At 53.9% G+C, this 26150-nt stretch overlaps 2 protein-coding genes across 3 annotated transcripts in view; both read left to right on the forward strand.

The window, feature by feature from the left end:
• VPS39 (VPS39 subunit of HOPS complex) overlaps nt 1–7921 on the forward strand; it is a 56173-nt gene extending 48252 nt beyond the window's left edge. For both annotated transcript variants that reach the window (XM_030814249.1, XM_030814250.1), the window contains 11 exons: nt 12–98; nt 429–502; nt 842–940; nt 1538–1655; nt 2165–2293; nt 2929–3031; nt 3256–3301; nt 4136–4285; nt 4452–4586; nt 4844–4935; nt 5794–7921. In XM_030814249.1, coding sequence (XP_030670109.1) covers nt 12–98; nt 429–502; nt 842–940; nt 1538–1655; nt 2165–2293; nt 2929–3031; nt 3256–3301; nt 4136–4285; nt 4452–4586; nt 4844–4935; nt 5794–5869 — 1109 coding nt within the window. In that variant the 3' untranslated portion in view covers nt 5870–7921. The remainder of the gene's footprint in view (nt 1–11; nt 99–428; nt 503–841; nt 941–1537; nt 1656–2164; nt 2294–2928; nt 3032–3255; nt 3302–4135; nt 4286–4451; nt 4587–4843; nt 4936–5793) is intronic.
• Nucleotides 7922–9993: 2072 nt separating this feature from the next.
• Nucleotides 9994–25769, forward strand: PLA2G4F (phospholipase A2 group IVF). The gene is made up of 20 exons (XM_003266762.4): nt 9994–10191; nt 11040–11112; nt 12418–12554; nt 12660–12788; nt 13224–13264; nt 13542–13584; nt 14184–14253; nt 16154–16323; nt 16441–16554; nt 16786–16823; nt 17079–17214; nt 19170–19306; nt 19587–19809; nt 20701–20815; nt 21039–21176; nt 21260–21367; nt 22315–22509; nt 22817–22983; nt 24253–24439; nt 24763–25769. Exons 1-20 carry the CDS (start codon nt 10081–10083, stop codon nt 24981–24983), a joined length of 2553 nt encoding a protein of 850 aa, XP_003266810.2. The 5' UTR covers nt 9994–10080; the 3' UTR covers nt 24984–25769.
• The last annotated feature ends 381 nt before the right edge of the window (nt 25770–26150 follow it).

The raw sequence follows: 26150 nt of genomic DNA on the forward strand, positions 1-26150 counted from the left end.
TTGGTGGCCAGCTCTGCAGGTGCTCGTGGACCAGTCCAAGAAAGCCAACTCCCCTCTGAAAGGCCACGAGAGGACAGTGCAGTATCTGCAGCATCTAGGTAAGTCCACCTTTTGAAAGGGGTGGGAAAGCGCTCTTGTTCAAATGACCTGGTCTCCCTCCGTTTCTGTTTCTGGTTGGTTGCTCCCCTCCCTCCCGTGCTTGTGTTCACTCAATGTCATTCCTCCAAATGGCATAAAAGTCCCTCGGTGGTTGACCTATAACAGCCCCCTGGTAGGGAGCCAGCCCAGTAGGGCTAACAGCCCCAAGTGGCTCATGCTTGAGCTATCTTTTCAGGAAAATGAATTCTGGGGCAACCTGCCCACCTGCCTTCCCAGTGCCACAGGCAAGATGGGCCTCAACTGCTGACAAGTCCTGCTTTTCCTTCTAGGCACGGAAAACCTGCATTTGATTTTCTCCTACTCAGTGTGGGTGCTGAGAGACTTCCCAGAAGATGGTCTGAAGGTGAGCCACGGGAGTCCCTTGGATTTATCTGGTACACACTTGGTTCTGATTGCACTTGAGACGGCAGTGGATGGAGAGGAGGGTGGATTCATGCATGTGTCTTCATTGGTGCTAGAAAGGGTGGACTGGGAAGTGCGAGCCAGCGCTGTAGTTGGTAGAGAGAGCCTTGTACAGGTGTGAGGAGGCCTGTGCCTCGTCTGACATGCTGACTGCCTGCAGATGCCTTCTCGTACCTTTCCCCTCCTAAAGTCTGTTTGATCCCTGTGCTCACATGTATGTGTGTTTGGTGGAACTGCAGTCAGATGGTTCTGCTGCTGGAACTCGAGTTCATTCTGACAGATATTTACTGAAGATCTCCCGGAAGTGGAGTCTCTGCCACGTGATCGAGTCCTCGGCTTCTTAATAGAGAATTTTAAGGGTCTGGCTATTCCTTATCTGGTAAGATATTTTTTGGTCTGCACTAAAAAGCTTTAAACCCAGGATCCAGGACTGCGTGGCTCTATTATCGGGCTGTTCAGATTTGGGATTTTTGTCACTTGGGGATTGGAAGGATGAGGGTTATTTCAGCTTCCTCTGAAGAAAAAGATCCCGGTAGACCAAGCTGGAAATGCTACCTACCAAATCTAGGTAAAGTACAGAGGGATTAAAAAATGATGTTTTAGAAAAAAAAATTCCAAAGCCACATTTGTACAACCAAACTCAAAAGTGACCACAGGACAATCAACTAGGCTTAAGTACCAGGATGCAGATATTTAACCATAATTACATGAGTCGCCGTGAGAGTTTGGAGGATTATGGGACAAAATTAGTAAAAAGAAGTTTAGACTAGTAATTGAGAAGAAGGCTCCTCACGTTACTGGGTCGCATTGTGAAACTTCCTGGTGGCTTTAGACAAGCTGTCTCTTGGTCATCTTTGCAGCCTGATTAGGGGATAATCTGGATGGGACCTGTTGGGCCTTAAAAATGTGAGGGAGGCTGGGAGACCAGGTCACAGCCCAGAGAATACCAGTGACAAAGACCTATATCTTGCCTCAGGAACACATCATCCACGTTTGGGAGGAGACAGGCTCTCGGTTCCACAACTGCCTGATCCAGCTGTACTGTGAGAAGGTGCAAGGTCTGATGAAGGAGTATCTCCTGTCCTTCCCTGCAGGTACCAGTTCTTTTAGGAAGCCGGTTGGCCCCAGGTCTTAGAGGAGAGCACAGTCCCAGGTGCCGCATGTGGCGGGGGTAAGCAAGCCACCCTATTCTCTGCCCAGGTGGGCAGAAGTTCTAAAGAGGAGCTAGGGGAGCTAAGTGACACAGGCCTGGCACATGAGACTCAGGAGCTCTTGTCTGGGTCCTGGCATCTCTGAGTGTCTCAGAGTCATCCCTGGGGGAGGGTGGAAGGAACAGACCTGTCTGCAAGATGACAGCTATACTGATAAGAAACAGGTTTGCCCACAGAGTATTTCTCTATTCAGCTTATTTTTTTAACCGTAAGCTGATGTTTTGGGGCCACATAGAGACTATGAACTAAAAGAAGTTAGCATGGAAGCCACCCTGGAGGCCCTTTCTGGTCATGTGGTGACATCCTTGAACCCCATTCCCTTCATTTTTCTTGATGACCTTACATTGCCACCTGGCAGTGTCTTTTCATTTTGAGCTTGGTTTCCCGTAAAGGCAAAACCCCAGTCCCAGCTGGAGAGGAAGAGGGTGAGCTGGGAGAATACCGGCAAAAGCTCCTCATGTTCTTGGAGATTTCCAGCTACTATGATCCAGGCCGGCTCATCTGTGATTTTCCCTTTGATGGTGAGTGTCTGGCTTAGGGCCAGAAGCCACTTCAGTGAAGGTCATGCAAAGACTGATCCACCCCTTTAATTGTTCCCCAACTCTCCACAAAAGTTGGGCCTGGAAAAAACAGGTGTTTCAGGCCAGTGCTCCTGTTTTGTCCTCTCTGAAGACTCACTTTTGTACCGTGACTGAGAAAAGTCTCCTTCCTGGGTATGAACCACATGCTAATTGATAGCCAGGTTGCAACCTGTTTTTTGCTTCAGAACAACAAGTTCTCGGCCAAGTTCATTGTTCAGCAGTTTTTGTAATCTGGCATAATTTAATTTGTCTTTATGAGAGCTGAGAGCAAGCATTTGCTCATCTTACCTGAACCACCTAGCATGTTGTAGGTGGTTGTTAAGTACTTGGCTGCTGAATGAATATTCTTACCCAGTTTATATGTGATCTCAAAAAAGATGGGATAAAGTACTTCCTAAAATAGCTCCCTCCCCCTTTTTTAAACTTCAGTCATTTTCTCCTTGAAGAAAAACCCAAGCAATAAGAATCCTATCGTCTTCTCTTTTATATTGCCCCGTGTCCACTCTGACAGCTTAGCCCCCACCTTGTGCTTGCGTGATGGTGGCAGTGGTTCCTCATATTCCTTTTCCTCCTAGGCCTCTTAGAAGAACGAGCTCTCCTGTTGGGGCGCATGGGGAAACATGAACAAGCTCTTTTCATTTATGTCCACATCTTAAAGGATACAAGGATGGCTGAGGAGTAAGTTTGCCCCAACATCCCACCTCCTAAGCAGTCTAAAAGCAGGCCCCACAGAGAGATGAGAGTTAAGAAGGCCATCTCCCCATACTGCGGGAGCAAGAATCGCCTCCGTCCTGGCCCCCAGTTTTGGCTATGGTTAGGCTGCTCGAGCAGGCTGCATGCACAGCCTCTCATATAGATGTGCCCCCCCACACCACCTGCTCTCACCACTCTCTCCCTTGCAGGTACTGCCACAAACACTATGACCAAAACAAAGATGGCAACAAAGATGTGAGTAGTGACCCTGACCCAGGGAGCAAATGTGCATACCTCACCCCATTGGTTTGACCAGAGGTGGCAATAATATGAGTGGCAGAATAAGACAGGGCACGAGTCAGGGCTCTGATTGATCTTGCATGTATGTATTGAGGGACAGCAAGGGACCATTCATCCTGGTGTGCTTGGGGTAGTTCTGGCGTACATCTTTGTCATCCCTGTGATTATTAATAGCACTCCTGTCTCTTTACTCTCTTGATTTGTGTCATAAATTATGAGGTCTGCCTGTCGAGTGGGAACCTGTCATGGTTCTGATGTACTACATCTTGAATACACAGACTGAGGACAGGGGTGCTGCCAGAATCCAGGGGGTAGAGGCCAGAGATGCTGCTAAACAATGCACAGGATAGCCCCCAAACCAGGAATCATCTGGCCCCGAATGTGCACTGAGTTTGTGAAAGCCTGTGGTACTGGCACCAGTAGGAAGTGCAGCATCTCACCTTAGGCTATCCCCACCTGCAAAAATGTGGACAGGGTCTCAGCTTTTAAAGCCAAAGGAAATGAGGAATCTTTTTGAATTATTTTACAGTGGTAGCATTTTGTAAATGACATAATGGCAAATGAATACAAGGCATTTGGTTTTTTCTGTTAGGGAAAAAGCAATCCTTAATTAACATCTTCAGTTGCCTGTGTGACCTTACCAATTTAAAAGGTGAAAATGACGAGTTTTACATGCTCAGTGATAGCTGTTACTGTAGGCGAGCCCCTCAAATCATTAGGCATGCTCAGTGCTGGGGGTGCTGGGAGGGTTGCTGCCAGCCTGACGTGGCTCGTGTCTCTCTGAGACAGGTGTATCTGTCCCTGCTTCGGATGTACCTGTCGCCCCCCAGCATTCACTGCCTGGGGCCAATCAAGCTGGAACTACTGGAGCCAAAAGCCAACCTCCAGGCCGCTCTGCAGGTCCTTGAGCTGCACCACAGCAAACTGGACACCACCAAGGTCAAGAGTTGTTCCTAGGGAGATGGAGGGCGTTTGCAGGGAGCACCGAATGAGAAGAGGAAATGCGGAAAGGGACTAGGGTCCAAGAGCTCCATGGCTGCAGACATTTCTTCATTCTCACTCCTGTTCCACCTCACCCAGTCCATATCTCTGTTCCTGTCCCTAGGCCCTCAACCTTCTGCCAGCAAACACTCAGATCAATGACATACGCATCTTCCTGGAAAAGGTCTTGGAAGAAAATGCACAAAAGAAACGGTTCAATCAAGTGCTCAAGAACCTTCTCCATGCAGAGTTCTTGAGGGTAGGTATGGGCCTTCCAAACTCTAGGGTGGGCTTTTAACTTTTAGTATGAGACAGTGTCCACATGTTCCCTTCCGACCAAGGCAGAGCCTCTACAGTGCAGCTCAAGCTGATCCAGTAGGCAGCTTGACATTGAATTGCCAATGTTCTAAGCAGAAGAATCTGTGACGGCTGAAAGAGGAAACAGTGCCGGCCTCTGCCTCCTGTTTCTGGGTGCCACACCATAGAACTTCTTCCTCGATCCCCCTGTTCTTCCAGGTCCAAGAAGAGCGGATTTTACACCAGCAGGTGAAGTGCATCATCACAGAGGAGAAGGTGTGCATGGTGTGTAAGAAGAAGATTGGCAACAGGTGAGCCTCCTTCACACCTGTGCAGCATCTGGGCTTTGTGGAGGTTCCTGGGGGTGGAGAACGCTCAGGATGGATTTCTGCCCTTTAACAGAGGAGGAGAACATGGCCGCTGGCTGTCCTGACAACTTTTAGTTCTTGAGCCTTCAGAGAGCAGCCTGTTCTATCTGTTGGGGGTGGGCTTTGAGAATTTAAAGACCTGCCATGTCTGGTATAGAGCTCTTGGATTCTTGTCCATAAAGCTCTTCCCCTCTTGAAGCTAGAAACTGATATAGTAGGTGCCCCAGAGATGTAGGTCAGCAGAAAGTTCTTATATTTTAAGGAAGATCCAGTGAAGGAAGAAAAAGATCTTTCAAGCTACTGCATTGTGACTCAAGTAGGATCCTGAGCCAGCCTCATACTGTGTTAAGACATATACTCTAGTTAGTCCCCTTTTCTTCAAAGGAGAGTGATTTGTCCCTTTTCTTATGTAGCTGGAAAAATATTTTTCTTTAGAAAGACAAACTCGCTGTCCTTTTTAGAATTAGCCTGAAACCTGTTCTGATGAACATTGTCGGCTCTCAGGAAGCCTGTGCTGAGCTTTGGGCTGGTGCACTGCCCATCTTTAATATGCCGTGTGTTTTGCATAATAAATACGCCATGCACTCTTAACTGTGTGCACCTCATCCTCTGTTTGGTTATTTGACAGAGATGATGGCTACAGAAATCCAGAGCCCCTCAGACAGGCTGTTCTTTGAGGTTTGGGTGAGCTGCTTCTGGAATGGCCCCCCAGCAATGTGCCTCTTCTGTAGGAGGTGCCGCTGCCAGAGAAGTGGTCACTTAGAGGCAGTCCTCACTCCCAAGCCATTTTCTTCCCTGCAGTGCATTTGCAAGGTACCCCAATGGAGTGGTCGTGCACTACTTCTGTTCCAAAGAGGTAAACCCAGCTGACACTTGAGCCCAGCATCCTGGGGATCCAGCAGATGGACAGCTTGGCTCTCCCAGAGAGGTGAAGGAGCACCTGGCCTTAGGAATCCTGGCTGCCACCACCACAAGGCTCCCTATTTGGACACTACTGGCTATCTTGTGCCCTGGAACTACTCTGAATTAATTAGACTCATGGTCTGGCATTGCCAGCTTTTTAATGGGAAAAGAGATTAGTTATACCTTATACCATTATGCTGTGGGCAATTCCAGAGAATTCACTACCTGCTTGTTCAGGAGGAGGTGCACCATCTTGCCTTTGCATACCAGTCACCTGCGCAAGGAAACTTGTAACAAGTGTTTGTAACCATGGGGTTGTTCATCAAGGGCTTTTCTATTAAGATAAGTACACGACTTCACAAGGACCCCTCAGCATGGCTCACTGGAGAGTTCCATGAGAGAACAGCACTCAAGCTCCTGGTCGCATGGACCCGATGGCTCGTGTTCTGTGTAGCGTTTTACATCCCCATAGTAGCCGTGCCCTGCACCCCTCAGTAGCCGCCCTATTAGTTTTCAGTCTCCTTTTCTTTCTCACGTTTATCACTTCCCTCACTGCCCTACCCAGGCTTTCTCTCCCACTTCCCTGACTCTGGGAATAACTAATATTTAAGCAAGGTAAGATGAGAAGCAAGGGGAAGTGTCAGTTCTAGGAATACAGTGCTAGTTGATTGTCAGGTATCTTGTAAATAGACCCTCTTTGGCCATACACTTCATACCTAGATGCCTCGGAGAGCACCATCCTCTGCCTAGGCAAGGCCCTGCATCCCTCGCCTCAGGCCGGGCTGAGTGTGACCGCAGCTCCTGAGGATGGGCCTGCCCTGTCTGGGGTATGCGTGATCCCTAGATACATGTTCCCACAGAGGTCACTGCTCCGTCTTCGCTCACCAGACACTCAGGCGAGCTGGCTTAGTCTTTGTGCGTGGCGATTTTGTGCTCTGGGCCTTTCTCTTTTTCCAGCCAGTTTCCATTCACTTGCCTTACAGCCTGCCCCGGCCATCGCTCCCCAGCTTTGTTCGGCAATGGTGTGGTTGGACAGTTGTACTGGGATAGCGCAGGAAAGTGGGTCCCGGCAGCACGCAGGGGATGAGTGAACCTGGAACTGACAATGGCATGCTGCCAAGCGTTCCTGAGAGGTGTTCAGGCACAGCAGAGAGGACGCGGGGGACAAGAACAGCAGCATGCTGGTTTAAAAGTAACTCACCGCCAAACCTGTGGAGCAGTGTGGGGGATCCTGCCAGAGGTGCACAGGCTGGAGTTTCAGGCACTGCAGGCTGAGGACACACAGGGAGAGTGGCCCTGCCTCCTGTCCTCCCCGGGGTTTTTGCAGACTCAAAGTCTCACTGTACCAGTGTCTTTGATGGTAGTGAGGGTGGGTGATGGTGCCCAGCACCGACAGTTTTAGTGGCCTGTCCTTGACATGCCGTGGTCCTTTGTAAACGATGGCTCCATGCTGTGTGACAGATCAACGTGCTGATGGTAAGTAGACTAGGCTCCCCCAGGCACACTGTCCGTGGGGGCCTGAAGAGACAGTGAGTGCCATTGGCCCCATTCACAGGCGTGGGAGACTGTGCTCAGGCCTGTGAGGCTGGGCAGCCCTTCACCAGAGTTCGGAGGAGCAGTGTGTGGCGCCATGTCCCGACTGGCCATACCCACACAGAAGCAGTGCTGCCCGGGGTCTCCTCTGGGCCAGCTTGGACTCTGCTTCCTCCAGGAGCAGCAGGGAAGTGCTGGGCTGCCTCCCTGGATAGCAGGAACTTGCCCTGCCACGTGTGCCCTGCCTTCCTGGCCAGCTGTGCTTGTTCTCTTCCATTCTCACAAACTGTGTTTGAAGCAATAGAATAAAGAATGTGTGTTTTCTTTCCTGGTATACATACATGATCCCATGCTCCCAAACTCCGTTCTTCCTTCCCTCAACTCTCTGCCCTCCACAGAGCTATGGAGAAGGCTGGAGATGAAAGCTTTGTAGTGAGGACTGATAAAGATCTCATCACTGCTCCTTATAATAAACCTAATAAAGCAAGAAACCGAGCCTGTCTGGGTCTCTTATTTCCCCCTCCCGTGGAGTCTGATGAAAATAACAATGAAAAGATAGTAGTTTAGCAAAGAACTTAGAAGAATAAGCCAATTAGTGACCAAGAAAAAAGGAATATAATACTTGCATTACAAATGCCACGCGGTACAGCCAGTGTGGTCATGGCTGATGAGTTGGCAGCACAGATACAGAACACATCCATCATTACAGAATTCTGCGGGACACACTGGCGCTCTGGAAGATCCAAGTGTTTTCCCCTGTCATGTAGTAGCGCCTGGTGCCTCTTCCTGTAGCCCATGATGAAGGAATTGGGATGGAGGGATGCAGAGGTGTTTGGGAAGTGGAGAAGTGTTGGTTCACTTTGGCCAACTCCAAAGAGAAAATTTAGTCCTTGTTGTCTCTGTCACATCTGGCACTAGGGGCAATGATTTTATTGTGCAGTGGGGCCGATGACTTCCAGAAGAGGGTGGTACAGCCAGAAAGACATCAGTCGGGAGCTAGGGCCCCAGCCTGGTTCTGCCCCCAGCTAGCTCTGTGCCCTCTCCTCTTGTATGGATATGCGGGTCCCCTGCATACATTCACAGCTGTCACCAACTGCCAGACTCTCATTTCTTAGAGCCCAGGCCAGGTCTTGGCTTCACAATCCAAATAAAGCAGAAACAGGCCCTTCTTTGGGGCCTGGTCACTGGCAGTCACACATTCCTTTTTTGGGGGAGTTTCTGGTCTGAACTTGCCCATTCGGTTCATTTTGGAGTTGAATCACATCTTTTCATCTTTTTTGGATGTTGTATTTTTCAGCCTGCGACTCTAGGCCTTGGGAAGAGTGAAGATGACTGAATCTTAGTTGAGGGACAGAAATTCTCTCCCTCCCACAGTTCACGGCCCCTGAGATCCTCACTCTTCCTGGAGACTGTGCCTGTCTCAGCCACCTCAATAGTTGTGGTCCACAGAAGAGCGGACATCACCTCCATCTGCAGCCTAAGGCCTACAACAGCCGAAGAGAACGCTAAAGTGTTCTCTAGTCGCTGAAGGACGGGCAGACTTGTTGTTTGGCCTATCCTTATTTATACCTCCTGCCCATATGCCTGTCTGTATCTGGACACTGTACACTGACCCAGGAAGCTAGCCTGGGCCGAAGCCACAGGGAGTCATGAGACTGAATTTCCCCAGGATGTGGATGGGCCCACCTCACCTTTGTCACCTTTGCGTTTCTGGGCCTAGCACAGGTCTGGCACCCACCAGGCTGTTGGTGTTTGGAGAATTAATGAGGGTGGTCAGGAGAGATTAGAAACATCTTTGATGAGTTCATGTCCTTTGTAGGGACATGGATACGCTGGAAACCATCATTCTGAGCAAACTTATCGCAAGGACAGAAAACCAAACACTGCATGTTCTCACTCATAGGTGGGAATTGAACAATGAGAACACTTGGACACAGGGCGGGGAACATCACACAGCAGGGCCTGTCCTGGGGTGGGGGGTCGGGGGAGGGATAGCATTAGGAGAAACACCTAATGTAAATGACGAGTTAATGGGTGCAGCACACCAACATGGCACTTGTATACATATGGAACAAACCTGCACGTTGTGCACATGTACTCTAGAACTTAAAGTATAATTAGAAACTATATATAGAGAGAGAAACATCTTTGAGCCCAGATGAAACACTGAAGCAGAGATTTCTAGGCTTCAGCTCAAGAGCCGCAGGGAAGGTGGGACTTGAAGGGTGGCTAGTTTCAGGCCTTTCCCACAGCTGGAGGAGACTCGTCCCTGATTTGCACTTGCCAGCTGGTCTCTGGGCCAGCTGTGCCAGCATCACCTAGAGGTCTTGTTGGAAATAGCTCTGGTGTCTATTTTTCACAAACAGCCCAGTTATAACCAGGGGGCTGGGTTTGGGAACAAGAGTGCTAACCAGAGATTCCAAGAGTCTCTTGGAGAGGGACTGAGCTGCCTCCTGCCTGGGAAAATTAAGCTCCAGTCACTTCCTGGAGCATGTCAAACTCCACCTCCAGCAGGCCATCCAGCCTGAGTCCTCTGCAGAGCAGGCAGCTCCACCCTCCCAGCTCAGTGCTGCCTGTCACACCTGAGCCAGCAGTTTGTGCAACCAGAGGAGCGCAGGCAGGGCTCCCTGCTGGGGCCTGGGCTGCCCAGCCATGCCTTGGGCACTCTGGCCAAGGTGGCTGGCAGGCAAGATGCTGCCCCTTCTGGGGGCAGTGCTGCTTCAGAAGAGAGAGAAGAGGGGCCCTCTGTGGAGGCACTGGCGGGTAACGTACCTGAGATTACCTGGGAAACCCGGACTGGGGGAGTCCTGGGAGCTGCAGTGCCCTGTGAAGACTGAGACCAGCCCCAGCCTTGGGTTTTGAGTTGGGGTGGGACCTGTTTATTCTAGATTACCTGGCAGAGCTTAAATTAGACCTTGGCCCTTAAAATAGCTCCCTCTGATTAGGAAATGGAGGGTTAGTTCACTTGACACTTGTCTGGGGTGGGTTGGCTTTTGCCAAGGATGCGCGAGCCTGGCTGTAGAGTCCACGGAGCTAGTGGGGTTGTGAGGGGAGAGTTTCCCTCCCAGTAGGCAGCATGCTGATGTTATCTCTCCTGAGCCCAGCTGCAATCTGCTCGGCGACTCGTCAGACCGGTACCGGCCGGCTGGTGACTCTCGGCTTCCGCTCACCTGCTCGCTGCCTCCTAGACGGTCTTTGAGCCTCTGTCAGGGAGCAAGTGAAGGAGGGGGTGTCACAGTTTTCTCTTTTAATATTTAATCTTCTCAAGCACAACATTAGCACAGCTCTCACAGCCGCTCCCAAGCTAGAGTGGGGGCGCGAGGGTCTGAGAGGAGCTGCAGGTGTGTGGTGCATGACAGCCATCATTAGTTCAGTGACTCCGTGCTGGATTTAGATTTGAACCCAGACCGGATGGGTTCCAGGGTCCAGACACATCACGAAGGTACTGAACTCCCAATGCCTGGGCCCTGCCAAGGTCTCCCTGCTCCCTGGCACAGAGACGTCAGTGACCCTATGCCAGGTTGCTGCTCCGTGATGGGACGAGGGGAACAATGGGGTGAGGGACCAGGCTCACACTAGCTGACTGAGTCCCTGGAGTTCTGTTGTTGCAGCGGGAAACCTACCCATACTATGACCTCCAGGTGAAGGTGCTGAGGGCCACAAACATCCGGGGTACAGACCTGCGTGAGTGACCCCATCTCCACCCTTCTCCCTGTCCTTTCCCTGCAGCCTCCTCAGAGCTCAGCTCAGGCTGGCAAACAGAGAGAGAGTGTATGTATGTGTGTGTGTGTGTAAGAGTATACATGGGTGAGTACAAGTGAGAGTGCATGTGTATACATGTGTGTATACATGTGTGCAAGTGTGTGTATACATATGAGTATACGCGTGTGTATGCATGTGTGCAAGTATGTGTGAGTGCAAGTGTGAGTACATGTGTATAGGTGTGTGAGTGCATGTGTGTGGTGTAAACGTATGAGTGCGAGTGTGTGGGAGCACGAGTGTATATACACGTGTGCAAGTGTGTGAATGTGTGAGTGCGAGTGTGTGAGTGCAAGTGTGTGAGTGCGAGTGTGTGGGACCACGAGTGTGTATATACGTGTGTGAGTGTGTGTGTGAGTGCAAGTGTGTGAGTGTGAGTGTGTATACACGTAGGAATGTGTGAGTGCAAGTGTGAGTGGAAGTGTATATGTGTGAGTGTGAGTGTGTGTGAACGTGAGTGCGTGTGTATACATGCGTGTGTGTGCGTATTGTATATGTGTGTGTATACATGACAGTGAGTGCCAGTGTGTTGGACTGTATACGAGTGTGACACGTATATGAGTGTGTGTATACGTGTGTGACTATACGTGTGTGTATACGTGTGTGACTGTATACACGTGTGTATACACGTGTGTGACTGTATACGTGTGTGTGACTGTATACGAGTGTGTGTATACATGTGTGTGTACCAGTGTGAGAGTACACACGTGTGTGTGCATGAGTGCAAGAGTGTGTGTGAGAGCGTGTGTGTGTGGAGTAGGTGGAGGGACTGGTGCTGACCATGGAGGTGAGGGCAGGCAGGGCTGGAGGGGACAGCTGTGCAGACTCGGCCTCCTCCCTGTGCCTGGGAGTGCCACCCTGGGTGAGCATGTGAGGCCCGCTGTGGCTACAAGTCAGCACGTGCTCTCAGGGAGCTTTCCATGCCAGTGCCCACGCAGGGAGGGGATTTTACTGCCTGAATCAGGCAGTAGCTGGAATTAATGGTCTTTGCTGCCATGGGATCTTTCCAACTGGCTGCTGCAGGATTTCTGTTCAGGTGAATGGGAGGTGTGTGGAATCAAGATGGAGTGAAAGACATCAAGGCTCTCCCTCCACCTCCTCACCCCACCATGCCACATGGGCGGCTTCCCCTCCCTACTCTGCTCCTTCCCCTTCCGCCCTAGCCTCCCCCGGGAAACCTTTTCGGCAATGAGAGCTTGAGACCCCGGCCCCTCCCTGTCCTACCTGCAGTGTCCAAAGCTGACTGCTATGTGCAACTGTGGCTGCCCACAGCGTCCCCCAGCCCTGCCCAGACGAGGATAGTGGCCAACTGCAGTGACCCCGAGTGGAATGAGACCTTCCACTACCAGATCCATGGTGCTGTGAAGGTGAGGGCCAGCCAGCGGGCCAGGCTGCAGAAGGAGGGGAACTCCTCAGACAGCTACCCTCCTGTCCTACCTCATGCTCTGACCTCCTGCCTGCCCTGTCCCCAGAACGTCCTGGAGCTCACCCTCTATGACAAGGACATCCTGGGCAGCGACCAGCTCTCCCTGCTCCTGTTTGACCTAAGGAACCTCAAGTGTGGCCAACCTCACAGACACACCTTCCCACTCAACCACCAGGTGAGCCCACCAGTACTGGCAGAGAGCCCAGCTGGAGGAGAGGAGGCCCAGCACAGGGCCACCGAAGAGGGGGCTCCAGTCAGCACAGGCCAAGCCTCCAAGGCAGACCTTCCTCCATCCCGCAGCCCTGACCCTATAAAGGTTTCCCTCCAATACATCTTCCTTGCATGAAACCAAAATATGAGCTCCTTGAGGGCTGTGTGTTGCCTGTCTCAGTCACAGCTGAATTCTCAATGTCTAGAGCAGTGCCTGACACATATTTTGGAATAAGTGAGGCTCTCCATGGAGATACCACTGCCCCTACTATGTCCATGACAAGCCACAATGCCAGTCTCCCCTTCTAGACCCTGGAGCTAAGCAGGGCTGGCGGGCAGGATCAGCTCTGGAGGTTTTTGGAGCCTTGAAAAAATTGGTGCTCCCTCCCCCTCCATGTAGGATTCACAAGAGCTGCAGGTGGAATTTGTTCTGGAGAAGAGGTGAGTTCTGGTAGAGCCAACGCCCTCAGAGACTCAGAGATTTGAGTCAGGGCAGCTCCTAGGTGCCAGTCACCATGTCCTGCACTGGCCTTGCAGGCCTGGCCTGGAGGTGATGGCCTGGTCTTGACACCCATCTGCATGTTGGACGGCAGGCTCACCCCACCCCAAACCCTGCCGTGCTCCTCACGCTCTGCCCGCGGCTTCAGTCACATGATGATTGTAGAGGCCCTCATGATGGGGCCAGATGTATTCCCCATGTATTCCTCATCCTTTGCAGCCAGGTGCCTGCATCTGAAGTCATCACCAACGGGGTTCTGGTGGTGAGTGGGGAAGGCAAGCTTGGCACTGTTCCAGGCTGGGGGGCAGTGAGGAACCCGTGACAGGGCCCATCAGGCCCACTTGCCTCTGAAGGACACCCAATCCCTCCTCAGAGGGGAGACATGCTAGGGAGGCACCTCCAGAGGGGACACCTAAGCCCTCCTCGGAGGGGAGACATGCTAGGGAGGCACCTCCAGAGGGGAAGGACAAGAAGCTGCCAGGCACTTGGTGGACAGCCCAGGACCCCAGCCTCCTACTCCCACATAGCACGTTACTCACTTGGGCCTCTGGCTGCTGAGACCACCGGAGCAGCCACTGTCATGGCCTCTCAACTCCTCCCCCTTTCCCACCAGCGCCCACTTCCTCTGAGTCTGGGGAGAGGGCCTGGGTATGACCTTGGGCTGCTGCAAAAGATTCCTACCCATGAGGCCCAGGTCCTGGGAGGGCTGTTTCCTAGACCCTGCCCCAGGAACTCCTCTCTCCCTCCATCCTGGCTGGGGCTATGGCTGTTTCCCAGACCCTGCCCTAGGCACTCCTCCCTCTCTCCATCCTGGCTGGGGCCGTGGGCTGTCTGGCTCCCACAGGCCTCTGCTTTCCTCAGGCTCACCCCTGTCTGAGAATCCAGGGCACGCTCCGGGGAGATGGGACAGCCCCACTACGGGAAGAGTATGGTGAGTCTGCTCAGAGGCTTTGGGTCTTTTGCCTTCTCTCCTGGGGTTGGGACTACTGATGTCAAGGAGGTGGGTCTGGGGCAGGAAGTTCTTAAAGTTTTCATTGCTCAAAGCCGACTAACGAGGGGATGGATTGCCCCTGGAGGCAGTGAACAACCTGTCCCTGGAAGTGTTCCAGCAAAGAGGTTGTATCTGCCCAACTATTGCTCTACAACAAACACCCACATGATCTCAGTGGCATACAAGCAGCATCTATTCGGCTCACACACCTGGCGGTCAGCCGGGCTGGGCTTGGCGGGGGTGGCCCAGCCCTGTGCCATGCGTCTCTCCTCTGCCTCCTGTGACAAGCCCATTAGCCTGGGCATGTTCTCAAGGCATCAACAGAGGCAAAAGACAGCAAGCCCAACCGAGCAAGCGCTTGTTAAGCCTGGTCACAGCCTGGCCACTACCTAACATGTTATTGGCCAAAATGAGTTGAACTCAAAGCTGGAGGGCAGGGATTATAGTTGGCCTCTTTAGCGGGAGGAGCTGAAGTCACATGGCAGAATGAGAATACGGGGGAAATGAAGAACTGGGGTTGTCAAAACCAGTGCCACAGCGGGCAGCCACCCAGGCAGGGGAGTCCAGATGTGGGATAGCAGCGGTGGCTGTGTGACAGCGAAGGCCCCTTCCAGTGCTGACAGCCTGAGCCTGCAGGACGAGTCCTGCCCAGGGAACCCTGAGGGCTCATTCTGAGGCAGGCCCTGGGCTAAGCATTTTAATGCGTCTTATAATCCTCCTAACAACCCTGTAAAGTGGGCACAATCAGTATCCTCTAATTCATGAGACTGAGGCCCAAAGGAGACACTTGCTCACGGGCACACAGCCAGTAAGTAGTAGAGCCAGGGTCAAACCCAGGTCGGTGACACTCCAGTTCCCTCAACCACGGATTTGGTTTCTTCTTACGAATAGCACGTCTCCATCTCAGTCCATAGGCCTTGGCATGAATAAAATATCACTTTCCTTATTTTCTTGAATTCCTTCCCCACGCTTGGTCATGTCGAGTCTCTGGGCCTCATCCAGTGCAAGGAGGGGCTGTAGGGCAGGGACTCCTCTGGACCTCTCATCCCTCAGTGTCTGCTGTCCTCGCAAACTTTGGGTCTCTGTTGCTTCCATGTTGTGTTAGGGGCTGGGACTCCTGGGGGGCTGTCTGCGGCCCCCTCTGCCCGGATGTCATGTGCAGCCATTTCTCTCTGGGGTCTGGCCTCCTCCCCAGAAAGCTGCTGGGAAGCTGGGCATGGAGCTCCGGAGCCCACAAGCCCACCCCCTCACTCCTCCCAGCCTGGGCCTCATCTTCCAGTCTAGCCCTCCGCTGCTTCTCCAGGACGTGCATCTCTCTGTACCCACGCATCCCATTCTTCCTCCTCCCGCCTCTACAAACCTTCCTCTCCCAACGTTCTACACTTGGAAACAAAGGCCAGAACAACTTGCAGCCTACTGGTTTTCTCTCGGGCCACAAACCTCCAACACAAGGAGTAAAGAGGCTGAAGTGGGGCAAGGGGGACCCACCACCTGAAAACTGCTCATTCTTGTAATAAACATAGAATCATCTCAAATCATCAGCCCCACAGGCTCTGGGCAGGGCCCCTCTCCCTCCCCGCTCCCTGCCTTCCCCTCCAGGCATTTGTGTGCTTCCCACCCTTCCCGAGTCCCAGTTCTGACCAGGGCAGGCTAGAGGACCCAAGAGTCCTTCCGGAGGCTTTCTCTATCAATAGTGCTCGAGAGAGAGCAGAGCAATAGGAGTTGGCATTTCCTTGGGGAAGAGAAGGGAGGGGTTGCTGCTGGGGCGCTGCCAGCATAAGCTGCACAGACACAGACCCACCCCCTCACCTGCGCACCCACCTGGGCCCTCTGCTCTCAGGCTCTAGGCAGCTCCAGCTGGCAGTGCCTGGGGCCTACGAGAAGCCACAGCTCTTGCCCCTGCAGCCTCCCACAGAGCCAGGCCTCCCACCCACCTTTACCTTCCACGTGAACCCAGTGCTGAGCTCCAGGCTACACGTGGAGCTGCTGGAGCTGCTGGCAGCTGTGCAGGTGAGTGTGCCGCCAGGACGGTAGATCCAACTCAGCCCAGACGGGCGTTCCAGGGCCACATTGGGGGAGACTTTTCTTCCCTGCTGGAGAGCTTCTTGGGTGTTTTCTTCTCCACAGAGTGGCCCCAGCACGGAGCTAGAGGCTCAGACCAGCAAGCTGGGCGAGGGGGGCATCCTGCTCTCCTCTCTGCCCCTAGGCCAGGAGGAACAGTGTTCTGTGGCCCTGGGGGAGGTAAGGCTCTATCTGGGTGCCAGAGGGACCCCTGCCTGCTCTCTGTGACCACCAAGAGAGGTCTGGAGGAGGGACCCAAGAGGGTGGCTGGATCAGGTCAGCCCAGAGCTCAGTTATAATGTCCACATCGGGCCAGAGATCGCGGGGCCCCAGGGGCTGCAGGTGGGGGAGCCATTTCTCTGGGAGAATCCTGCTCAGAGAGCTCAGGGTTGGGGCTGCTGTGTCTTTCAGGGCCAGGAGGTGGCTCTGAGTGTGAAGGTGGAAATGAGGTGAGTGGGACTCCAGGCAGAAGGCCTCTTGGGGCTGGGCTAGAAGTGCGGGGACATACCCCAACGTGCTCCATTCTCTTGCCCAAGAAGCTCAGGCTGTGGGGTGGGGATGACACTTTTCCCTCCCTGGTTCTGGTGCTGGTGGGCAGATTCCCTGGACCTGCTCCTGTGAAAGACCTGGGCTGGGCCCAAGGTTCTCCTCCACTGGACAGTCACCCAGAACCCCCCCCCACCACCCCACCCCACTTGAGGCAGCTCCAGGGACCTAGACCTACGCCTTGGCTTTGACCTCTGTGATGGGGAGCAGGAGTTTCTGGACAGGAGGAAGCAGGTCGTGTCCAAGGCCCTGCAGCAGGTGCTGGGATTGAGTGAGGCTCCGGACAGTGGCCAGGTACGGAATGGAGGAGGAGCTGGACCCCAGAGCCGCTAGGACCAAATCAAGCCTCTTGCCTTGAGAGGACCAGCATGGCTAAGAGGGGCCAGAGGAGGTTGGCCTGTTCGCCTGAGCTGTGGGCACCATCAGCAGAGCCAGGACCCCATATGGGACTAGGGCCGAACAGCCCTGGCCAAGGCTGGATGTCTTGGTCTGTGTGGGCTGCCGTAACAAAACCCCACAGACCAGGTGGCTTAAATGACAGAAATGACTTTTCTCTCAGTTCTGGAGGCTGGAAGTCCGAGATGAAGGTGTCATCATCAGGGTTGGTTTCTGCTGGGGCCCCTATCCTCTTCCTAGTGGAGCTGTCTCGCCGTGTCCTCATGTGGCCCTTCCTCTGTGCATGTGTGCAGAGCATTCGCCTTGGGGTCTCTTCCTCCTCCTCTTCTAAGGACCCCAGTCCTATCAGTTGAAGGCCCTACCCTTACTCACTTCACCTTTATTACCTCCTTGTAGGCCCTGTTTCCAAATACTGTCACATTGGGGGTTAGGGCTTCAACACAGGAATTTGGAGGGGGACAGTTGAGTCCGTAACGTGATCAAAGGGATGTGGAGGTTGGGGGTCCCTGGGATCCTCTGGGTATAGAGACAGCCAGCCTGTGGCCGGGAGGCAGGAGGAAAGGCATGCTGAGAGAGGGACTTACAGGGGATCAGGAGTAGGCTGCCGGCTTCCTCCTGGCTGCCTGAGTCCTCAGGAGACGCTGTAACTGTGGCCCAGCGCTGACAAGCCTAGATCATTCATTGGGGCAATATGTGTGCCCTCTCTGTGCTAGGTGTCTGCTCTGTCTCATCCAGCACTCTGAAGCGACAGCGCCTTCTGTGAGCAGTGGCTAGGGAGCATTTTTTCAAGACAGGAGATGAAAAGAGAACAGGGAAAAGAACCAAAAATCCTGAGTGGAATGAGCCAAATCTTACTGGGAAAGCTAAGCAACCAAAAGCATGGACTCTGACCCCTCAGGCACCTCCGATCCTGAGGAGACCTTAAAACGTCTGGGCAGCTTTGGTGTCTGGGGGCAGGTCTAGGCTGCTTGCTAGCCTTTGTCACTTTAGCTCAGTGGTGCTCAGCGGGGGACAATTTAGTTCCTCCCCACCGCACCCCTGGGGACATTTGTCCACGTGTAGAGATCAATTTCATTGTTGCTGCTGGGGAGAGGGGAGGTGGAGGGAGGCTGCTGGCTTCTACTGGGTAGAGGGGGCCAGAAATGCTGCTAAACATCCTACAACACATAGGACAGTCCCCACAGCAAAGAGCTACCTGGTCAAGAATATCGAGAGTGCCACGGTTGAGAGGAACCTGCTGTAGCTGATTTTGGGGAATCAGATGTACCTTCCAGGTCTATATCTTCCAGGTCGAATGGTTAAGGGCTATCTCTGGAGCCGCACGGCTTAGGTGTGAGAGCTCATCACTTAATAACTGTATGATCTTGGGCACATTATTTAACCTTCCTGTGCCTCAGTTTCAACATCTGGAAAATGGGGTTCTCTTTTTTTTTTTTTTGAGACGAAATCTCGCTCCGTCGTCCAGGCTGGAGTGCAGTGGCAAAATTTCAGCTCACTGCAAGCTCCGCCTCCTGGGTTGACGCCATTCTCCTGCCTCAGCCTCCAGAGAGCTGGGACTACAGGTGCCCGCCATCACGCCCGGCTAATTTTTTTGTAGTTTTAGTAGAGACGGGGTTTCACTGTGGTCTCGATCTCCTGACCTCATGATCCGCCCGCCTCGGCCTCCCAAAGTGCTGGGATTACAGGCGTGAGCCACCACTCCCGGCCAAAAATGGGGTTCTCATTGGGTTGCTGTGAGGATTCAATGAGATAATACGTGTAAGGCTCTTAGAATAATGTCCGACATGTATAGGCAGTAATACGTAAATGACGGTGGTAGTCGGAGTCGTTATCCTTGTTATTATTGTACCCAGGTGCCTGTAGTGGCTGTGTTGGGTTCCGGTGGTGGAACCCGAGCCATGTCTTCTCTGTATGGCAGCCTGGCAGGGTTGCAGGAGCTCGGCCTTCTAGACATTGTGACCTACCTGAGTGGGGTCTCTGGGTCCACCTGGTAAGTGAGGTGGGGGCAGGGCACAGGGTAAAGGAGACCCCACAAAGTGTGGGGTTGTGACCTGGTGATCTGAAGGAGTCCCTGAGGGGCTGGGATCCTGTCTCCAAGGGTGTTAGGAGGGGCAGGAAGAGGCTGAGTCCCAAGCGCCCCTCTGAGTGGGGTTGCTTGCAGGGCAGCAGAGCAAGTGGTGGGGGTGGAGGGCCACTCACAGACTCTGCACCCCTCTCTCCCGTGGCTGTGCTCTCCTGCCCCTGACTCAGGCACACCCCCCCATCCCCAGGTGCATCTCCACACTCTACAGGGACCCAGCCTGGTCCCAGGTGGCCTTGCAGGGCCCCATTGATCGTGCCCAGGTTCACGTCTGCAGCAGTAAGATGGGAGCTTTGTCCACTGAGCGGCTACAGTACTACACTCAGGAACTGGGGGTTCGGGAGCGCAGTGGCCACAGCGTGTCCCTCATCGACCTCTGGGGCCTCCTTGTGGAGTATTTCCTGTACCAGGAGGTGAGAGAAGAGCCAGAAGGAAATACACAGGCTCCTCTCCACTCCTTCCACCCACCCCTTCCTTCTGCCTCATCCCTCAGGCTAAGATCTGATTTACAAAGCTGTTCCTGAGGTCTCGGCTCCCCTGGGGCCAGGAGTGTGACTCCAGGGTGGGCTGGCACCACTTTGCCTCCCTAGCTCCTAACCCCTGGGGAAGGAGGATCCTGGCCTGCAGCGCTTAGCTCTGGCTGCATATTAGAATCACCGGCATAGCTTTTTAAACACACCCATGCCTTGGTCCCCCTTCCAGAGATAGTGATTTTAGTTGGTCTCAGGATGTTTTGAAAGTGATTTCAGCCCACACCTGGAAGTGAGGCCCAGCACCACACCTACTCCTTGGCCAATTCGGCCATAACTCACGCTGCCTGGCTGCTCCTGGGACTTCAGACCCAGCTGCAGTTCCAGGCGATAAGACTCAGAGCAGCTCCCCACCACCCCGTGTGTGGAGATCAGTTGTGGGTGGATATCACAAGTGATTTCTCATTTCTAACTAAATAATCCACATTTTCTAGTAATTTATTTTTTAAAGAAATTGGACTGGCTTTTCAAGGATTCCTTTAACCATGTCACCCTGACTCCCTGGTGTTCTGATACGCTGTTTTGAATAGTAAAGAAGGAGGAAGGGTGTTCCCATAGTCCCTGGAATTGTACAGACCCACAGTGGGCTCCCCTCGGCTGCGGCCTGAAGCCTGTCCCTCAGAAGTCTGTCCTTACAGCACTGGCCTTGGCGACCCAAAGCCTCTCTTGTAGGCACGCCACACCCTGCAGGGTGCCGGCCCCAGGCCGTGGGGATGGGGAATGGAACTCCTGAAAGGCCAAGCGGCCAAGCTGCCTCCCTTCTTTCCTGCCCAGGAGAATCCTGCCAAGCTGTCTGACCAACAGGAGGCGGTCCGCCAGGGTCAGAACCCTTACCCCATTTACACCAGCGTCAACGTCCGCACCAACATGAGTGGGGAAGATTTTGCAGGTGCCTGGGTGTGGAGACGAAGGAAGGAGGTAGAGGAGGTGGGGAGGTGGGAGTGAGAGGCCAGGGTGATCGGGGTACCCAGAGGAGGTGGTTGCACACAGGCACCTTGGAGCACAGCGGGGCTGCTGCTTCTTCCTGTCGTTGGCAAGGCTAAGATTCCTGCTTGGGCACAAGCACCGTGGTGGGAAGCCCCTGGTGACTTTCCCTTCACTCGGGCCCCTAGAGTGGTGCGAGTTCACGCCCTATGAGGTCGGCTTCCCCAAGTACGGGGCTTATGTTCCCACCGAGCTCTTCGGCTCAGAACTCTTCATGGGACGATTGCTGCAGCTCCAGCCCGAACCCCGGATCTGCTACCTGCAAGGTGAGTCGAGGCTGGAGGGCTGGGGACAGGCAGGTGCCGGGGCCAGGCGCTGATGCAGGGTGGGGCTGTGCCTGTCTCCTTAGGTGTGTGGGGCAGCGCCTTTGCCACCAGCCTGGATGAGATCTTCCTAAAGACTGCCGGCTCGGGCCTCAGCTTCCTGGAGTGGTACAGAGGCAGTGTGAATATCACAGGTGAGGGTAGCGACCCCGAGTCCCTCCCACACCACATTCCAGCAACAGGGCCCTGGCAGAGACATGAAGAATGAGGGAGGGGACAGAGAAGGACTTGGCTGTCCCACTGGATTTGGGGAAGTCCTGAGGAAATGACTTCTAGCTTAGGGTCTCTAGATGCCCAGAGGTGTGATCAAGCCACACCTTTGAGTTCTCTGTTCTGGGATCCAGTTCGGTCCACTCGGCACAGGACTACTGGGTATTGGGTTGATATTCTGTCCGCCCCCTTCCGTGGCTCCTCTTCAGCCTGGTCCTTAAATGGCTCATGGGAGCCCCACGGTGCAGAGCACTTTCCCACTTTCCTCCCCTGGATCGCTTTTGCTCTGTTCTTCAGTTCAGCTCAGATGCCGTTTTGCCAGACATCCCTTTTCCACTCCATCCCTCCAGGATGCCTGAGAATCTTACTACCGTGGTCCTCTAGGACCATGTGCACATCCCTGTCGTTGTCCTTACCCCGGAGCATTGTCATCATTTATTCTCTCTTTACGTGACTTTCCCCCACAAGTAGGCCGTGCACCTGGGAGGGCCAGGGCAGGTCCCGTTCACCTTCGCAGCCCTCATGCCTAGTGCAGTGCCGGGCATAGTAACTGCTCAGTCAGAGTTTAATGGACGAAGTTCTGATTGGAAGCTGTAGACTCAAACTTTATTTTCGGAAGGGTGGAAGATAAATTATTACTTAGTAAATACAATGCTATAGGCAGTTTTCAAAACATAGAGGATACAAAAGAAAAAGTTGTTTTAAAGTGGTTCCATGAAGCATTGGTCAGAGGCTTGGGAGGTGGGGTCGGGGAGGAGGAGGGATGTGGGGAGGGCTCACTGTTGGGGAGGGGCACCCCTGAACTATAAGGACCACTGGGCAAAGGAGGATGCCACTTCTCCCTCAATTTCTTTGTCCCACCCCTGTCTAGATGACTGCCAGAAGCCTCAGCTGCACAACCCCTCGAGGCTGCGAACGAGGCTCCTCACCCCGCAGGGGCCCTTCTCCCAGGCTGTGCTGGACATATTCACCTCCCGCTTCACTTCTGCCCAAAGCTTTAACTTCACCCGGGGTCTCTGCTTGCACAAGGACTATGTGGCTGGCAGGGAGTTCGTGGCCTGGAAAGGTGGGTGCTGCCTTGGGTGGGAGATGGGGGGCTTCCCTTCCTGCCCGTGCCTCTGGCTCACTGGGGCCAGTGCTGGCTTTGGGCTGGGGGTTGAGGTGTGGTCTCCTGCTGCCTATGGGCTGATGCGGAGCGACTCTAAGTACTGCTGGAAGTTGGAAGGCAGGGCTGAGGGCTTGGGGCAGGAGACTCCATGGCTGTCAGAGAGAACTCTACAGAGAGAAGGCAAATGTGAATGCAAATACAGAAGCAGTTGCTATAGCAAGAGTAACTGCATTCGTCCCTGTGCGTACACATGGGTTCCTTGCAGACACACACCCGGATGCCTTCCCCAACCAGCTCACCCCCATGCGGGACTGCCTGTACCTGGTGGACGGAGGCTTTGCCATCAACTCTCCGTTCCCACTGGCTCTGCTGCCTCAGAGAGCAGTGGACCTCATTCTGTCCTTCGACTATTCCTTGGAAGCCCCTTTTGAGGTGAGGTGGGAGGCAGGGATGTGGGGACCACCTGCAGTGAGTGGACAGACAGGGTGAGGGAGGAGAGGAGGGGAAAGAAGGCTCTGGTGAGGGGGACTGGCTGGGTGTGTGGGGATTGCCCTTTGTGGATGGCCTGGGTTCTACTCTGTGTGTGAGGGGCTGCCTTCTGAATGCTGTTGGCAGCACAGGTCTCCCAGTTGCAGGAGAATTGCTGACATTATGGTGGGCGTGGGAAGAGGAGGCCAAAGAGGGTCCCCAGGAATCTTCTAGCCTCATCCATAGAGGGTACCCCAGTTCTAGACTCTGCCCATTCATGACAGATTTCCCCACTCCAGCTTGGACCTGAGTCTGTGGCCCCTTTGTTACCATGGTAACAACAGAGCCATGAGGGTCCCCTCTGATGCAGAAGCCCTGCAGCAAGTCCCTCCAACTCTGCTGGGTGGTGGACGGAGGCCCCCATTCCCATGTGGGTGCTGGTGGTGCTGCTGGAGCAGCCCTTCCTTCTTTGGTCTCCTCCTTGTCCTGGGTCCAGTGAGAGCCTGGGATTGATTGGGGATTGATGAAGCCTCTTCTGACATGGACCTTCTGTGATTGTCACATGTCAACCTTGTGAAACTGACATCAGCTTCTAATAGGGAGCAGAGAGGGGTGAGAGAAGGGAAGACCGTGGTGGTTCCTGGAGGACCATGGCGGAATGCTGTTGAGGCAGTGGATGATTGACTGATGATCATTACTGATTATTGTTAATCTTCACAACACCACTGGATGGGGAGCTTTTTTTTGTTTTTGTTTTTGTTTTTTTTTTTAGATGGAGTCTCGCTCTGTCACCAGGCTGGAGTGCAGTGGTGCAATCTTGGCTCACTGCAACCTCTGCCTCCTAGGTTCAAATGATTCTCCTGCCTCAGCCTGCCGAGTAGCTGGGACTATAGGCACACACCACCACGCCCAGCTAATTTTTGTATTTTTAGTAGAGACAGGGTTTCACCATGTTGGCCAGGGTGGTCTTGATCTCTTGACCTCATGATCTGCCAGCCTCAGCCTCCCAAGGTGCTGGGATTACAGGCATGAGCCACCATGCCCGGCCGGGAGTTTAAAATTTTTTTATTTTACACATGAGAAACCAGCTCAGAAAGGAGCTGTCACCTGCCTGAAGTCACTCAGCTAGTCAGAAACAGAGCTGGCATTGAAGCCTGGGTGTGTATGAGTCCAGGGCGGCGGGGAGTGGCCAGGGTGGAGGAGGGGCAGAGTCAGAGGCTTGCTCCTGCTCAGGTCTTGAAGATGACAGAGAAGTACTGCCTGGACCGAGGAATCCCCTTCCCTAGCATCGACGTGGGCCCTGAGGACATGCAGGAGGCTCGTGAGTGCTATCTGTTTGCCAAGGCTGAGGACCCCCACTCCCCCATCGTGCTGCACTTCCCCCTTGTGAACCGTACCTTCCGCACACACCTGGCCCCAGGTAAGGGAAGCTCCGGGCCTGGGACTGACCCACAGAGCCCTGGGATGGTGACAGGACGCTGTTCTGAGGGCAGGTTCCCTGGAGAATGTCACTAAGCACGCCTCCTGGTGGGCCTGAGCTGGCCCCTGTGGCCCTCTGCTCCCTGGGTCTCAGCGTTCACAGGGGGCCAGCCCCTCCTGGGGGGTCTGAGAGCTGAGATGTGGCCCAAGCAGGGCCCGCATGGAGCCAGCCAGGTGTCCTGCACAAGGAAGACTTCTGGGCTGTTCCAGCCAGTTCCACAGAAGGCTCCATCCTGGCCTCTTCTCTGCTTCCCCCACCCACAGGTGTGGAGCGACAAACAGCTGAGGAGAAGGCCTTTGGGGACTTTGTCATCAACAGGCCAGACACCCCCTATGGCATGATGAACTTCACCTATGAGCCCCAGGACTTTGATCGGCTGGTGGCCCTCAGTCGCTACAACGTTCTGAACAACGTGGAGACCTTGAAGTGCGCCCTCCAGCTGGCTCTGGACCGGCACCAGGCTCGGGAGAGGGCTGGGGGCTGACCAAGGCAGGAGGCAGAGGACCGTGACAGAGAGGAGACACACTGCTCGTGGTCAGGGCTTGTAGAGGGAGGAGCGATGGGGACTTTGTGCAGGGTCTGCTTCCCTTCTCTCCAGTACCTGCCTCGAGGTGCCCCAGGCCACGGAAAGCTCTTGCAGAATTGCAGCTTGGACTGGGGCAGGGCTCTCCTTGTGTGTTTTTGGAGAAGATGGGCAGTAGATCGCTCCAGGGGCTCTTGGGGATGTAGGGTAGAGGGGAACAGCACTCATTTCACAGAGGGGTGTGGAGAGAATCAGGTGAGCCACAGGGGCCACCCCAGACACAGAAGGACCTCAGAGGGCCCAGGTCCTCAGACCCACACAGAACAGGGGCTGAGGGCACCGAGAAGCCAGCTGTCCTCCTTACACTGAGGTGGAAAGCAGAGATGCATCCACCCACACTTCCTGCAGAGCGGCCCAAGCCCCAACCCCACCTCAAGCTCCTGGATGCACTGCTATCAAGAACAACGAGGGGCTCAGTGGGTGGCCAGCCTATGTCGCTGACTCCACAATCCTAACCCTCCTTCTGCCTTCTGGCCTCCTCCTGCCTCCTCCCAGATCACCCTTCTCTTCCTAGCGCCCTAAAGCCTGTGGGGTGATGGCCCATTCTGGCTGCTCCAGGTGGGAGATGTGGGCATGTCTCCCTGCCAATTACCCAGGCTTCACTCTTCGAGCCTGGGCCACAGTCTCTGGTCATGTGTGTAGTGGCCACATCATGCAAATATAGTCTCACTATTCCTAGGAGCTAAATGGGTGTGTCTAGAAGGGGCATCTGTTCACCAGGGGGAGAGGATGTGCACCTGTATGTGGGGCAGGGGGGTGTGCAAGTTCCTGGAGGTGGGTTAGTCCAAGGCATGGGCAGTGCACAGGGAGCCTCTCCTGGGCTCTTGCCTCTTTCCCAGATGCATCCAATGGGTCTTGGCAAGTTTTGTTTCTCACTCTCCCTCTTCTCCGTTTCCCCTGACCCGCCAGGGACTCTCCAAATACCTAGAACCTCTCTAGTGTGGGCAGCCCTCAGATTTGTGAAGAGGAGATCCGCTCTGGCCAGGCCCTCTCCATCTGGCCACGGCCTCTAGAGCATATGCCTCCAGTGCTGAGCTGCCTAGGACCCTGCAGCAGCACTTGAGACCT

The sequence above is a fragment of the Nomascus leucogenys genome, chromosome 6, assembly GCF_006542625.1.
Source record: "Nomascus leucogenys isolate Asia chromosome 6, Asia_NLE_v1, whole genome shotgun sequence".
Classification (NCBI taxonomy): Eukaryota; Metazoa; Chordata; class Mammalia; order Primates; family Hylobatidae; genus Nomascus; species Nomascus leucogenys.

Bases quoted from the DNA above. Each gene is read 5' to 3' on its own strand.
- PLA2G4F (XM_003266762.4), top strand. From the start codon at position 10,081: ATGCCTTGGGCACTCTGGCCAAGGTGGCTGGCAGGCAAGATGCTGCCC. The intron at 14,254-16,153 runs GTGAGTCTGCTC...CTCTGCTCTCAG, and splicing joins CCCACTACGGGAAGAGTATG to GCTCTAGGCAGCTCCAGCTG. The intron at 21,177-21,259 runs GTGAGTCGAGGC...CTGTCTCCTTAG, and splicing joins CCGGATCTGCTACCTGCAAG to GTGTGTGGGGCAGCGCCTTT.